At 46.0% G+C, this 16372-nt stretch overlaps 1 protein-coding gene across 1 annotated transcript in view; it reads left to right on the top strand.

Annotated features, from left to right (window-relative positions):
- P2RX1 (purinergic receptor P2X 1) overlaps positions 1-15509 on the top strand; it is a 37449-nt gene extending 21940 nt beyond the window's left edge. Inside the window, exons 4-13 of the mRNA XM_060259090.1 lie at positions 926-995; positions 2705-2801; positions 4983-5063; positions 6071-6212; positions 8918-9045; positions 9327-9417; positions 10737-10802; positions 11164-11265; positions 12223-12292; positions 15402-15509. Coding sequence (XP_060115073.1) covers positions 926-995; positions 2705-2801; positions 4983-5063; positions 6071-6212; positions 8918-9045; positions 9327-9417; positions 10737-10802; positions 11164-11265; positions 12223-12288 — 843 coding nt within the window. The 3' untranslated portion in view covers positions 12289-12292; positions 15402-15509. The remainder of the gene's footprint in view (positions 1-925; positions 996-2704; positions 2802-4982; positions 5064-6070; positions 6213-8917; positions 9046-9326; positions 9418-10736; positions 10803-11163; positions 11266-12222; positions 12293-15401) is intronic.
- The last annotated feature ends 863 nt before the right edge of the window (positions 15510-16372 follow it).

Below are 16372 nucleotides of genomic sequence, written 5' to 3'. Positions count from 1 at the left end.
CAGCAACTCTCCAAGTGCTGGGGCAAAGGAACTCTTGACATTGGAGGCACCGCAGGGATTGAACCTGGGATTTCATTCATTCATTCATTCATTCATTCATTCATTCATTCATTCATTCATTCATTCATTCATTCAGACACTCATTCATTCATTCATCTAAATTTCAAAGCATTTGCTTTGCCACTGAATTACAATCCCTCCTCATTATGATAGATCCATTTAAGATACTCTGCTTTTAAACCTGGTAAAACCGCATTATACAGAGCTAGACCCTTGGCCTATCAAGGTCAGTATTGACCTCTCTGACTGGCAATGGCTCTCTAGGCCCTGAAGTCCAGGGTCTCAGGCAGAGGTCTTTCATATCACCTATCAATGATCCTTTTAACAAGGAGATACTGGGGATTGAACTATACCAGGAAGATATTCTTTCCTCCCTGCGGGGCGAACCACTGCCCTCCACTCATAAATTTTCTGTATAATTCATTAATTATCATATGACATTGTGTGTAGAATAGCTAGGAGATCCAAAGATTGTCTGGCAGCCAGAAATTCTAGCTCTTTTAAGGTGGCGAGCTGGATTTGTTTTTAGGCAAGAGATGTTTCAGGGGTGGTTTGCCATTGCCTACCTCTGTGTCACAGAGCTGGTATTCCTTGGAGATTGCTCTTCAAAACACTAGCCAAGATGACCTTGCTTAGATTCTGAGATCTGATAGGGTCAGGCTAGCTTAGGCTTGGGTAAGGGCAAAATACACTTCAATTGATCTGGCACACTTCGTTTGCATGAAATTATAACTGGGCTCTTCTCCTCCTCCAAAATCTAATACAGAATCCTAACTATCCTGACACTGGGGCCCTGTGAGGGAAATGATACTGAAAAGGAGATCTTGCTACAGTTGAATGGTCATCATGTTTGTTCTCTTTTCAGAATCCTGAAACAGGGGGATGTGTTGACGACAGTAAATGTACTAAAGGGAAGTACCCTCGTGGAGGTCAAGGTAATGTAATGTAAAATGTAATGTAAAATTTTATTTATATCCCGCCCTCCCCGCCGAAGCAGGCTCAGGGCGGCTAACAGCATTTCAGGTAAACAATAGTAATAAAAACATTAAATTCACATTAAAATTCACATTAAAATCAGTCAATAATCAATAATTAATTAAAACATTCCTAAGTCAACATTGGCGGTAAACGTTACTAATCTGGCGGTAAACATTAATTCAGTTATTGGTGAACGCCTGTTTGAAGAGGGCGGTCTTGCAGGCCCTGCGGAACTGGTCTAAGGTGAGAAAGACAATGCACAAAAGGAGAGGTAGCAGTGTGACATCATTTGATGTGTTTGGGGAGGGACAGTGACTCAGTGGCAGAGCACCTGCTTGGCATACAAAAGGCCCCAAGTTCAGTCCCCAGCATCTCCAGTTAAAAGAATCAGGTAGCAAGGTGATGTGAAAGACCTCTGCCCTGAGAACCTGAAGAACCACTGCCTGTCTGAATAGACAGTAATGACCTTGATGGGCCAAAGGTCTGACTCAGTATTAGGGCAGCTTCATGTGTGTCCATGTGTCTTAAGTACCTACAAGAATGTAAGAAGAACCCAGCTGAGTCTCAGACTGAGGTTCTAACAAATCCATCATCTTGTTTGCCCCAGTGGCCATCCAGATACCTTCTAAGAAAGCCCATGTTCAGGTTGCAGGGACAACAACCTCTAGGAGACAGAGCTAGACTGCCTCTAAAAGTGGAAGTTCCCCTTTTGTACTCACGGCTCATAACTGTTGATAAACTTGTCTTCCATGAACTTGTCTAAATTGCTTTTGAAGCATTGCTTTTTGGTCCTAACAATGAACTACTGGATGTATGTGATGGGATCAGGGAGGGAGTTTTTGTAGCCATAAATTGGGTGGAAGAGGGTGAATTCCTCCCCCTTGCACCATTTCTGCAATAGGAATTAGCCCCCTTTGGGAGCTTCTTTTAGCCAGGGGAAGATAATGGCTAAAAGTCTGCCAAGAAAGCGTCCTGATGTGACATCATTCCATGGGTCAGTAACAACCCAGTGCTTGCATAGGGGACTACCTTTACCTTTAAGGCTAAAAAACCCAAACTCACCTGTATTGTGCCACTCTTTTATACTTTTTTTTTTGCCATCAAGTCGCAGCTGACTTATGGTGACCCTTTAGGAGGTTTTCCAGGCAAGAGACATTCAGGGGTGGTTTACCATTGCCTGCCTCTGCATAGCAACCCTGGACTTCCTTCCTGGTCTCCCATCCAAGCAATAACCAGGGCCACCCCTGCTTAGCTTTTGAAATCTGATGAGGTTGAGCTAGCTGTACACTACTTGAAAAGCACAGGTTCTTGCCTGGCATGGGGTCAACTAAGAGTTGTTAACTCTGGGTTGGAAAATTCCTAGATAATTTCTAAGTGGAGGCTGGAGATGACAGCATTTGGGGCGAGGGGGGTTTTCATTGGGGTATACTGTCAAAATCCACCCTCCAAAGCATTTTCTCCGGGGGAATCTCCAGCCCTCACCTGAACTTTTGTCACAGGTTCTTCTCAGTAGTTGATTCTCCTTGTGTGACTCTCTCTGCTTTTAGCTCACCTGAAGGCTGGCAACCCTAGAGCAACTGGGTGTGCCCTGACCTTCTGGAGACTTTGCAGAGGACCTCCTGGAAGAACTTCTCTTTCCAACCTGTGTGCTGTTTTCTTTCTTCAGGTATCATGACTGGGAAGTGTGTGAATTATAACAGCACAATGAAGACGTGTGAAATCTTTGGCTGGTGCCCTGTAGAGTTTGACGACTTCGTTCCTAAGTAAGGAAAGGAATGGAGGTGCTATCCATTTTCTTATCCAGCTTCTAGAATTCTTTGAACAGCTAGAAAGTCAATATTGGCATCCATTGTTCAGGGCTTTCTTTCTCTCTCTCTCTCTCTCTCTTTCTCTCTCTCTCACTTTCTCTCTCTCTCTCTCTCTCTCTCTCTCTTTCTCTCTCTTTCTCTCTCTTTTTCTCTCTCTTTCTCTCTCTCTTTCTCTCTCTCTCTCTTTGTTTTCCTAACTTGGAATTCTTTGGCTGAATAATAAAGAGGGGTCGTTTTGTAGAAAAATAAGTGCTGGAGCCCATCCAGGGATTCTTATGCAGCTGCACCTACTATTTAAAGGACAAGGTGGGAAGGAGGATGTGGAACTGTCAGAAAGGTTCAGGAGCTGTGCTCCTGGGAGCTCCCGCTGAATCTGAGGCCTGCTTTTGTTGGCCTTAAGGGTGCCACTGGACTTTGTTCTGATGCTTCAGACCAACATGGCCGCCCACTCACATCTGAGCAATCCTTTGTTATTCTGATGAATAAGAATGTCAGCTGGTGTTTCCTCAGTGGGTGTAACTTAACTGGGAGATAATCCCTTGAAGAGTGGAGGGAGCTGGTGCGATTCACGCATCAAACAATATGGGAGTAGTGCTGAATGGTAACCATGAGAGGCATAAAGAGGTCAACTAAACTTGGGTTTTAGAAAATCAGGCAGGTAGAGCTGGGATTCTTGGAATGCAGCAAACCGCAGAAGAATCTGTCTGCCTGTCTATCTATCCACAACACACTCATAGAAAAACACACCTAATTTTGCAATGTTTTACCAATGCACACAAAGATGCCTTTGAACTCAAGGTTAGTGGGAAGGGCACACAATCCTACACTGGAATCAATTTTAGAAATCATCCAAGTTAACCCGCATTTGTGGTGAATGGACAGGGCCATAGCCAGGATTTTTTTTGAAAAAAAAAAAGTCAGAGGGCACCCTTTTCTATCCACTGCAGGGCTTGACGCTTCTCAGAAGCTTTCTGGGGTAGGGGCAAAAGCTGGAGGCCCTGAATGTGGCCAAATTGAGGTAGCCCAACCATAAAACTTCAGATTGATGAAGAGACTGCACCTTGCATGCAAGCAGAGTTCCCCCCCCCTTTACCTCCCTCTCCCCCACTCTGTCACTTTGCAGTCAGGTGCTCCATCTGTCCCCCCCCCCCCACTCCCCAGTCCATTCCACATGGCCTCTCCTCTTCCTGCCGCTTTTGCTGCCACAGTGCTCTGTGCCCTCCTCAGCTCTCCTGGCTCTGGCTGCCACCGATGATGCTTCGCCAGCTCAGCCATGGCAAAAAGAAAATGGGAAAAGCAGACTGCGTGCTGGAGGCCTCCTGGAAGTTGGGGGCCCTCAGGGGGGCAGGGCCCCCACAGGCCCCTCTGTGGCTACCAGCCTGTGAATGGAATACATAGAGAACGATTCACACCTTAAAGGCCAACAGGAGTTCCAGGTGTAAGTTTTTGAGAGTCAGGCTTCCTCTGTTGGACATAGAAAAGGGAGCTTTGGCTCTTGAAAACTTCTGCTCTGAAACTCTGGTTGGTCTCTAAGGCGCTTACGGTTACCAGGTCCTCCTGGCATACAGGGATCCCCCAGTTTCTTGTACTCCCCCTGGCACAGGCCAGCTGGGCAGAATTACCACCCCAAACACAAAGTGCCTACATCACGCAGAAGTGACATTGGCACACTTGGTGACATCGAGCGGCGATACTCTGGTTTTTTGTGCAAAACTTTCTGATAGAATTGCCTTCCAACCATAGAGTTTTGTCCAAAACCCAGAGCATTGCCCCCGACATGCCCCCCTCAAAGTCGCCAGCATGCCTACATCACCTGGAAGTGACATAGGCACAGCATGCTTCTTCCCTCCACTCTCCATGAGCATCCCAGTAAGTCCCCCACTGGCTTGTTGCTCGGGCCTGGCAACCCCTAAAGATGCTACTGAACTCAAATCTTACTGTTCTACTGCAGACCGGCACAGCTGCCCTCTGAAACTGTCTTTATGGAATAAGGAAGGAACCCCACAGGGCAAAGGTCCTCAGCTCTAAGACAACTCTGTTCTCGATTTTGACTGAGTAGATGTTGGGGAGGTGTTCCTCTTCTCCAGCAGATGCCAAGGATTTTAACCTACAAGCATCCATTATTTTGTCTTCCAGCCCGCCTCTGCTCCTAGAAGCAGAAAGCTTCACCTTATTTATCAAGAACAGTATTACTTTCCCCAAATTCAAAGTCTCCAGGTAAGCCATCGATCAAAGACACCACGGCTGAACATTATTATTCACCATCCTACATCACCTTCTCCTGGGTATGTAGCTTTTCACACCCCCGTTCTCGCCAGTGGTGCAGGCAGACTTTACCGGGTCAAAGGGACAAAGCCCCTTTGTGTTGGGTTTAGGCTCACCAGCCCTTTACTGGGACACAGAAGCGAGCACACAAGGGGTGGGATCACACTGGGAATTTGGTGCAGCAGTATCCGGGCTTTGAAAAAGCTGGTTCTCTTTGATGCAAGCTGTGGCAATCACACAGCTCCTGCCTTGCTACCGGGAGAGGCATGGGCTGCACGCATGCAAGAGAAGCAAATATATATATCCATTCAGACAGCCAGGAAACACGCCTTGTGTTTTAGAGATTTGCTACCAGGAAGTTCCCAGTGACTATTTAATCCAGTCCCAGCCTGTTCTAAGATGAGGTAAGTATGGGCAGGAGTTGGGGGGAAGATGTGCACATGTGACCACACACATTAAATCCAGAGGGGACTCATGGCTAGGTCAGGCCAAATCTCTTGTGTGGTTGCACCCAAGGAAGCCATGCAGCGTGTAATATTAGGATATTTAGTTAATATAATTGAGTTTTTCAGGGCTTTTTTTGTAGCAGGAACTCCTTTGCAGATTAGGCCACACACCCCTGATGTAGCCAATCCTCTAAGAGCTTCCAGTAGGTCCTGTAAGAAGAGCCCTGTAAGCTCCAGGAGGACTGGCTACATCAGGGGCATGTGGCCTAATATGCAAAGGAGTTAATGCTACAAAAGAAGCCTTGGAGTTTTTTGTCCAGTCAGAGAAGTGTGATACTGAGTGCAGAAAATAAATCTCCCAATATTGCAGAAAAGGTACTTACATTTATTCAAGTAGACTGCTGTCTCTTTGGGGAAATGGTGAAGTAAAAAATGAAATAGCTGGGGGGGGGAGTTGTGTTCTGTTTGGGGTCCACTCCCGTGTTTCACACTCGGGTTCTTAATTTTTGACAGGCGCAACCTTGTGGAGAGAGTCACCAAACACTACCTCAGGAACTGCACCTATCACAAAGTCCGAGATCCATTGTGTCCTGTGTTTGAACTGGGATATATTGTGGAGGAATCTGGACAAAAGTTTTCTGCTTTGGCCCAGAAGGCAAGTGCTTTTTTGACTTATGTGGATCTCAGGGTATCTGTGAAGAACAGGACTGGGTCAAATCAAGTTCTCATCTTTCAGGAATACTTTCAGCAGTGTTAAAAACCACCTCTCTATCAACAATATTTCAGTCACGACTGCAAAATGTTTACCTATTAATTTGCCAGATGTTTAGGACATTCAGTGTTCTGCTTCAGGCCATCCCAGAAGCATCTGGCCAGATGTTGTTGAAAACAGGCTGCTGGAGCAGATGGACCAATCAACATATCACAAAGCCCTTGAGTTTCCTGAGGGATGACCTGAGGTCTTTGCATCAGTCATTCTTTGGGAGTTTCCTGCCTCTGAGACTTGTGAGTGTCCTTTTCCCCCTTGTAACCACACGGCAGCCTGTCAGAAGCTACCTCAGCTTCACCTCCTGTGCCATTCTCACTTTCTAAAAGCTACTACCATGAATCCGCTGTTGGCTATGAGGTAAAATCTCTGTGCAGCCATGTAAGTAACATGATTTTTCTAACAGAACCAACAGCCGCTCCACAGGGTGGTTCAAGAAAGCAAAAACTGCACTGGGGTGGGGACAGTTGCAGCTGCTTCGGTGCCCACGCACTGTGTGATTGTGAGGAGAAACTGGAGCATGCAAACCTGGGAGACACAACATTCCCATTGAACGTCTGATGCAAAGACCTCATGTCACCCCCCAACAAACACAAAGGTTTTGTAATGTGTAAATTAACTCTCAGTCTTATCCAGTGAAGTGTCTCTTGTACTGTTTCCCTCTCCTATGTTTCGTCTTCTATTTCATTTGCCTTCAGTAATATTTGTATGCAGAGGAATGTGATTTGTGTCAGTCAGAGCTGTTACATTGTGAAAATCAAGACCTTTTTTGAAGCAAAAGCCCAGCAGGAACTTATTTGCATATTAGGCCTGATGTCACCATTATTTTACACAGGGCTTTTTGTAGAAAAAGCCCAGCAGGAACTCATTTGCATATTAGGTCACCCCCCTGATGCCAAGCCAGCTGGAATGGTGTTCCTGTGTGTTCCTGCTAAAACAACAACAAAACAAAACAAAAAAAACCCTGGTGAAAATATCTTTTTGGCATCCTGGTTTCCGCCCCCCCCCCCCCCCATCTGCTTTTGCTTTTGCACCATTTCCCCACCCTCAACCCTTCTGATAAAATCTTGCTGCTGCTTCTTGGATAAGTCATCCAAGCAATCCCAGAGAATACTGGCATAGCAGTGCCAAATAGCCATTCAGTTTGGCTACCTCAGTAAGGTCAAGTGGAATTCAATGAGAGTCAGAGGAAACACCCCTCTGATCACACACACTAGATAATGCACTTTCAATTTTCTTTCAGTGCGCTTTCCAACTGGATTTTACTGTGTGAATTGGCAAAATCCAGTTGGAAAGTACATTGAAAGTGAATTGAAAGTGCATTATTTAGTGTGTGTGATTGCAACTTTTAGTAATGCTGTAGTGCTTATCCGCCTCTTGAAAAACACATCTTTCCTTTCTCTCTACCTTTCTGGGGATTGACAGAATTCATGGCACTGAAATCTTTTTTAGAGTTTCCCTCTAGGCTCAAGAGCTAAGAATTTATTAACAGAACTCTTTTTTGGTTAGACTAAAATTGGGTGGAGCTAATGTAACCAGGTGAGGGAGGAAGAGACAAATATAGAGGCTGAACAGGCATTGTGAGGAGACAGAGGCTAATGTGCAGGCAGACACGAAATCCTTCAAGAAGTAGATTTGAGAAGGTTCAAATCTGCTGTATCAGTCCTGAATCTTCCTAAATCCTCCTCTCAAAGGATTTCTTTCAAGAATCGTTTCTAGTGATTTAGAGGTCTTGACCACTATCGCTGCCTACAAACTCCTGCTCCATTTAAGTTTCTTGTTGTTCCCTTTCTACTGTTTAACACAGCTTTTCTGCTTTACAGACCTAGATTTGTTACCCATTCTGCTCTATTTGAATTAAAGCAGTATTCTTCAGTGGCGTTTTGCTATCTGTAACCTTATCTATTGTTCTTGGTGAAGGGCTTGGGGTGAAATTATCCAGCAGACAAGTAGGAAACTCTCAGGACCCCCCCCCCCCCCCAGTGTTTTGGAATCCATTTCCCAGGGTCCATATTCCTCTTTCCAAATGCAGGAGAAGACCACTCTATTTTGCACCAGGAGTCTGACACTGGAGTTTGATTTCTAGAACTAATATTCAGCACCAGTATGCTAGAATACACACACACAGAGAGCTTTCTTTGAGCTGGAATGCACAGGAACGCAGTTTTGGCTGCCTTGGCATCATGAGGTGTGACCTAATATGCAAATGAGTTCCTGCTGGCCTTTTTCTACAACAAAAGCCCTATTTATATCTATATCAGGGGTGGCCAAACTCGCTTAATGAATAAACATGAGATGTTTGAGACCCACAAAATGGAAGGATGGAAGGAAGGCAGATTGGGAGGAGGTTGAAAGAAAGCAACTTTAACTTTAAATGCATTCACCAACCCACTGACTGGCTAGCCTTTGAGAAGTGATTTAAAGAGAGAAATGCCTTCTTCAAGCCAGCTGGTGGGGTGGGGGCTTCGAGAGCCACACAATATGTGTGAAAGAGCCACATGTGTTTGGCCACCCCTGCCCTATATCTATATATATCCCTGATAGGTTATGCTCTTATAGGATCCCTGATAGGTTATGCTCTTTTTCTTGTGCAGGGTGGGGTCGTTGGCATCACTATCAGCTGGGACTGTGACCTGGACTGGCCCGTGAGGCACTGCATCCCCATTTACAATTTCCACGGGCTGTATAATGATGATAACCTCTCTCCTGGCTTCAATTTCAGGTAGGGTGGCTCTCATTTTATTCAGTGCCTATATTTCAGCTACCATTAATGTCACGGGTACAGCCATGGATCATCTGATTGGCATGCAGAAGGTCTCAGGTTCAAACCCCCACCCCCAATATTTGCAGTTAAAAGGATCAAGTGGTAGGTGATGAGAAAGACTTCCACCGCAGACCCCAGAGAGCTGCTGCCAGTCAGAGTAGACAATACTGACCTTGATAGATCAGTAGAAGACAGCTTGACGTGAGCATTCTGACCAGCATGTCTTTTGTTTTGAAAAGATATGCCAAATATTACCGAGAGAATGGGAGTGACCTAAGGACCCTGTACAAGGTGTTTGGAATCCGCTTTGATATTCTGGTCAACGGAAAGGTAATGCTTGTCTTGGAAAATAATATTCTCCTTTAGGGTATATTTATTCATGGGAAGGGGGGGAATCTGTGATGTCAGAATTCACATGACTGGAACAGTCTTTGTGACACATCTCCACGGGGAAATCTGCCTTCATGAATCTGTCCATCTATTAGGATTGTTGACTATCCCCTTCTTCTCTGTATATCTCCTCTGAAAGAGAGGTTAGTACTGGAGCAGGGCCTTCTCTGTGATGGCACCCAGGCTGAAGCATTCAATCCCTAGGCACGTGTCACCTCCGTTAACACTAGGCAAACTTTGCTCTCCTGGTTTGTAAAAATCATTTTGTTTTGGTCTTCTGCTGCCCTTATTGTGTGCTCTGACCTGCTTCTGCTGCTCCGGTTGATGTCTTGGATCCAAAGCTGGCATTCCACAAACAGGGGGACCTTCTGCCAGTGATCGCAAAGAGCCTTACTCTGATGGAAGAGGAGTGTTTCACCATCAGGCACCCTCTTTGCCCTGGTGGCGTCCTCTTTGTTTCGGTGGAAAGCCCCACCATTAGCAGAACAGAAACTACAAATCCAGCCCAGCGTGGATTTTATTATTGTATACATAACAGCATACGATGACAAGAACGAAGTTTGAGTCCAGTGGGAAAAGCACATTTCTTCAGATGCCTGGAGTACCTGAAGCTTATACCTTGAATAAAACTTTGTTGGTCTTCAAGGTGCCACTGGGCTCAGATTTTGTTCTGCTGCTTCAGACCACCTGGATCTAGCATACAGTGAGGTCAACCAACCAGCTAAATCAGTTGATGAATCTTTAAGTGCCTTCGGAAGCTCCCTTGAAAAGGGTTTTGCAGAGAGGAGGAAAAGGGGCACATAGTATAATACGCATGCACATGTTTGACAGCACTTAACCCAGCATGGTGGTGTAATTAGAGAAGGGTAACCTTGGCCAATCATTCTCTGTAATCAGGGCTTTTTTGAGCAGGAACAGAGTTCCAGTTGGCTTGGCTTAGCATCAAGGGGTGTGGCCTAATATGCAAATGAGTCCCGGCTGGGCTTTTTCAACCAAACAAAGCCCTGCGGAAAACAGTGGTGCCACCAGGGGTGTGGCCGGAAATGCAAATGAGTTCCTGCTGGGGGGTTTTCCTGCAAAAAAGGCCCTGTCTGAGAGGCCCTGAGAGCCTAAATTGAAAGAGAGGAGACCCACGTAGACCATCATGACCTCTTTGGAAGAAGGGTGGGATAAAAATGAAAAGTACTAGTCAGTGCTGCCTCCTGGGCCCTTCTCTGGTAGTTGGCATCTGGGGCCCGACTATCTCTGATTGCTTCCAGGCTGGAAAATTTGACATTATCCCAACGATGACCACCATAGGCTCTGGGATTGGCATCTTTGGAGTGGTGAGTACAGACCCTGATATCCATGTGTGTGTGTGTGTGACTTCAGTGGTGCTATGATTGCCAATCTCCAGGTGGTAGCTGGAGATCTCCTGAGATTGCAACTGATTCTCCAGGCAATAGAAATCAATTCCCTGGAGAACATGGTCACTGTGGAGGGTGGAGTCTACGGCTCTATACCCCCCTTGAGGTCCCGCCTCTCCCCAAACTTCACCCTCCTCAGGCTCCACCCCTGAAATCTCTGGGTGTTTCCCAATCTGGAGCTGGCAACTCAATTTTGGGCTGTAGCAACTCTACCAGCTTGTTAAGAAGGAGAGTGAGAGAGATTTCTGTTCTGGGTTTATTTGTTTCTTTTCGACTTCAGGCTTCCGTGCTCTGTGACCTTCTCTTGCTGCATTTCCTGCCCAAACGGGACTACTACAAGCAGAAGAAGTTCAAGTATGCGGAGCAGGACTCCCTTAAACAGGTCAGTGGGCAGCAGCCCCTTTCCCCGACCCCCACATGTTATGGTTCCCCACCACCACCCTAGGGTTGCCAATCCCCAGGTGAGGGCAACTGGGGATTGACACTCTGACGCTCCTCTTCTCGGTGGGGCTTCTGTCTGATTTCATACTATCTGTCCCGGGGCTGCAACTCGCTTTGGCTTTTTCATACAGCAAATAGAAATCTCTAAAAACCAGCTTCTGTTTGCTGAGCGCAAAAGCCAACGCTAGTTGCAGCCCCGGGGCAGATAGTGTGAAATCAGCTGGAAGTCCCGCTGAGAAGAGGAGCGTCAGAGCGGCGTAAGGCAAGTGGGAAATCAGTCTGCTTTTTTGCAGTGTTTTATCAATTCACACAAATGCACTTTGCCAAGTGCAGATGTGGGGGGATGCAACTGAACAGAAGAAAAACTGGCAAATCACATGTGTACCGTGTGGTGGTCAAAATCCGGGAGTTAAAAAACCCTGGAGGTTTCTTCGTGCACTTTGAAAACAAGGCCAACTGACTCAGCTCTTGAATTTAGGGAGCGATTTAGACAAAGAGAATTTTGGAAGGCTCTGTATCAATAAGACCAACATCCTTTTTGCCAAATAGAGCTCTGCCGCTATTGTTGAGAATTAAGAACCTAAGAAGAACCCTGCTGGATCAGACCAGTGCTCCATCTAGTCTCACACAGTGGCCAACCCAAGTCCTCTGGAGGTCCAGCAACAGGGTGTAGAGGCCAAGGCCTTCCCTGATGTTGCCTTCTGGCTCTGGGATTCAGTGGCTGGCTGCCTGTGAATGTGGAGGCTCCCCTCAGTCACCATGGCTTGTAGGCGCTGACAGACCTCTCCTCCATGAATGTATCTCATCCCCTTTTAAAGCTGTGTATGCCTGTGGCCAGCATTGAGATAATTACCCTGGGATAAAATACTTCTCTCTCTCTCTCTGGAAACTTCCTCAGGGAAAAGAAGAGGCCATCAGTTCCTCCATGTGCAACCTGCAAGAGAAGGAACATGCTTCTTCATGAAAAAGTAAGTGGCACCTGAAATACGTAAATGACAATTTGAATGACAACAAAAACCCTCCTCTGCCACTTGAAAGAGCAAAAGTGTGCTGTCTGCTTTCAACAACTGGGGTTCAAAGAACAGCGGAGACTACTGAGGTTACAGGGCTACTGAGGGTAGGTCTGATTCCCCCTCCGTGGCCTGTCCTAAGCAGTCACCTCGGTTAGCTCCCCTATGAACATGTCCAGCAGTTGAGATCTTGGTTCAGGGGCTCAGAAGCTGCATGCAGCTCTTGCGCACACATTATGTGGTTCTTGAAGCCCTTGCAGTCCCATCAGCCAACTGGGAGAAGGCATTTGTCTCTTTAAATCCCTTTGCCAGGACATTCAGATGTGCAGGTTAGTATAATACCAGCTAGCATGGGGGACTTGGAGAATTGCTTTCTTTCTACCTCTCCTTCCTTCCTTCCTTCCTTCCTTCCTTCCTTCCTTCCTTCCTTCCTTCCTTCCTTCCTTCCTTCCTTCCTTCCTTCCTTCCTTCCTTCCTTCCTTCCTTCCTTCCTTTTCAATTGAGGGAGCTAGAGAATGCTTGACAAAGTATATCTCTTTCAAGAAAAATTTCAGGAAACAAATTAATCGAATATGGCAAAAAGTTAAACAAACAAACAAACAAACAAACAAACAAATAAATAAATAAATGTGCCAGCAGCTCAACGCTGCTTTTATTCTTGCCTGGTTTTGCACGTGTTCTCTCTCTCTCTGTCTGTCTGTCTGTCTCTCTCTCTCTGTTTCTCTCTCTCTCATAACAGATAATTGTACAGTGAATTAGACAGGGGTGTGTTTGATGTATTGGGAGCTGGGGGGCCAGAGTGAGTCCAGCCACATTCATGTCTTGAGGCTCTCAAACATCTGACATTTATTCTATGTGGCTCTAACATTGAGCAAGTTTGGCCACCCCCGTCCTAGTTTAACAGACCTTAAGTCTTTAGATCCTCGTTTAACAGACCTTAATCAGCTGCAGTTGGCAGAGTGACCCATCTTTGGATTGGTATTTGGATTATAACATGGTTTTGGTGAGACCTCAACCGAGCCACTATGTTTTAAAGCAATATGTCTTTATTAATGTGCATACTTACTTCATGCACAGCCCTTTGTTATTAAGACACAAGGTGGATTGCAAAATATAATAAAACAATTCGAATAAACACCATAAGGCATTCCCCAAATATGCAGCAAGACTGGAATTACAGAACTGGGAAACGATGCAGACAAACAGAAAACTCTGCCTAAGGCATGACATACCACAGGGCTGAAAAAAGGATTTAACAAGGAAGATCATTCAGTTAAAGGAAGGTGACACAGACAGGAGGCATTGCAAAAGATGACAATCCCATTCCTTTCTAAGGCTGCGGTCACACACACTAAATAATGCACTTTCAATCCACTTTCAGTGCACTTTCCAACTGGATTTTGCTGTGTGGACTGGCACAATCCAACTGGAAAGTACATTGAAAGTGGATTGAAAGTGCATTATTTAGTGTGTGTGATCATAGCCTAAGAAGAAGAAGAAGACTGTAGATTTATACCCCACCCTTCTCTCTGAATCAGAGTCTCAGAGTGGCTCACAATCTCCTTTACCTTCTTCCCCCACAACAGACACCCTGTGAGGTAGGTGGGGCTGAGAGAGCTCTCCCAGAAGCTGCCCTTTCAAGGACAAACTCTGCCAGAGCTATGGCTGGCCTAAGGCCATTCCAGCAGCTGCAAGTGGGGTAGCTGGGAATCAAACCCGGTTCTCCCAGATAAGAGTCCTCACACTTCACCACTACACCAAACTGGCTCTCAAATGACCTTCTGTGTTCCTTTGACTGCAGTTCTAATCTCTTCACAAAAATGCCCTCCTGAATATTTCTGTTCATGGTAGGTGGATACATTGCTGCTTTTAGTGTATTGCCATTGCATGTATTAATACATATTTCATATGTTACCCTAACTTGGGAAGGCTGAAGCCGATGAGATGCTGGAAGGTCATGGGTTGGGTCTCCAGAATGTAGGGTTATGCACTCTGGGTTGGGAAATACCTGGGGATTGGGGGTGGAGCCTGAGGAGGGTGGGGTTTGGGGAGGGGAGGAATCTCAGCAGTCCTCCACAGCAGCCATTTTCTCCAGGGGAGCTGATCTTGGTCATCTGGAGATCAAGTGTAATAGCAGGAGATCTCCAGCTACCACCTGGGTGCTGACAACCTTTCTAGTATGTTTTCCCTTTGTGAACAGCAGCCCCCGTGCAGCTAAGAGATGCTGGTGGGAGGAAGAGGGATTGAAGTCTTTCCCTTCATTGCATTTTTCCAGTATCAAAGAGCTTCCTGGAGTTGGGACTTTTTGTCTTCAGGGGAAGACAGACAGAGTTCTTGTGCAGTGCCAATATAAGAGTTTTCCCCACATGTCATAAGAACATAAGAGAAGCCATGTTGGATCAGGCCGATGGCCCATCCAGTCCAACACTCTGTGTCACACAGTGGCCAAAAAACCCCAAGTGCCATCAGGAGGTCCACCAGCAGGGCCAGGACACCAGAAGCCCCGCCAAGCACCAAGAATACACAATACACTGTGGCTTATAGCCACTGATGTCCGACCTCTGCTCCATATGTTTATCCAGTCCCTTCTTGAAGCTGTCTATGCTTGTAGCCACCGCCACCTCCTGTGGCAGTGAATTCCATGCGTTAATCACCCTTTGGGTGAAGAAGTACTTCCTTTTATCCCTTCTAACCCGACTACTCAGCAATTTCATTGAGTGCTCATGAGTTCTTGTATTGTGAGAAAGGGAGAAAAGTGCTACTTTCTCTACCTTCTCTATCCCATGCACAATCTTGTAAACCTCTATCATGTCACCCCTCAGGTTCCTGCCAGGCTTTTTCTAAAAAAAAAAAAAAAAGCCCTGGAGTCTGATTCCCAATCTGCTCCTGGTTCTCTTGAGCTATTTGGAAAAGAAAAATGCACTGTTTTGGAATGTCCCCGCACTTGGGTTGACTTTGAGTTTCTTTAGACAGTTTTGTGAGTTCCTCTAGTGCTCCTTTTTTAGCACGTGATGCTAGGTCGATGCCAGTAGCTGTTGGTTTAGCCAGCTTCCCTTCTTTATTTTAGGATTTGCACTGAACACAAACCCACGTCTTCTTCGTTATTCTCTTCCTCCTCCTCTAATCCACTGCAAACGGCTCATATCAGCCTGAACAAATATCTACCGAGTTTGCCTTGCTCCTGGACTTGGGTCTCCTTTGGGGGTCGGCGGGTTCTTTGGAATCACCGGAAAGCAGCTGAGCAGCTCTGATGAACCCTGAGAAAGCTCTTGAAGACAAATCCGCAAAGACCTAAGCCGTCACTCAGCACTGATGGCTGGATGGCTGTCTTCTCTGTTTTGGAACTGGCAGCCCTTTAGGTGAGCCCAGACTGAAGATGAATTAGGCCAACAAAATTACCGATCCATCCACGCCATGGGTTTGCATACCCTTCCTTTCTTCCAGGCGAAGGGCATACTGTTCAGGAGGGTTGTATGCGGTTCACTCCTCCTCACCGTTGCCATCACAACAACCCTGTGAGGTAGGTAAGGCTGAGCAAGGGACCAGTCCAAGAGCTTCACAGCAAAATAGGGATATGAGCACAAGTCTAGTTTGGTGCACTTAGAACAGGGTCTAGTTGGGTGCACTACACCGCACTGGCTCTGGGAACACAGTAGTGTTTCCATGAGAACTGTTGGAATTGATTCACATTAGCCAATGGCTACCATGCAGAGACTTTGACTCATGTGAACTTTCAGATTTTTTTTTTTTTGTTGAGTCTTGCAATTGTATAACTCACGACAAACAGATTGGCAGCTTCCAAGTAAAAAATGTTGGTTTAGAAGCACAGCAGTTCTCAAGAAACACAAATCCACAGGAGGAAAAGATGCCATAAAGGACAACCAAACTGTTTTACGAAAAAGGAAGAGTGTGAATAAAGTCTATAAAATTGTGCTGGGTGTATAGAAAGTGGAATGAGAGACCTTCTTCTCCTTCTCCTCCCATAATATTAGAATTTGGGGGCATCGCATAAGGTTGACGGGGAGTAGGTTCAAGAGG

The sequence above is a fragment of the Heteronotia binoei genome, chromosome 18 (genome assembly GCF_032191835.1).
Source record: "Heteronotia binoei isolate CCM8104 ecotype False Entrance Well chromosome 18, APGP_CSIRO_Hbin_v1, whole genome shotgun sequence".
Taxonomy (NCBI): Eukaryota; Metazoa; Chordata; class Lepidosauria; order Squamata; family Gekkonidae; genus Heteronotia; species Heteronotia binoei.
The sequence above is the reverse complement of the archived record's forward strand: the minus strand, read 5'-3'. Positions and strand labels throughout refer to the sequence as shown.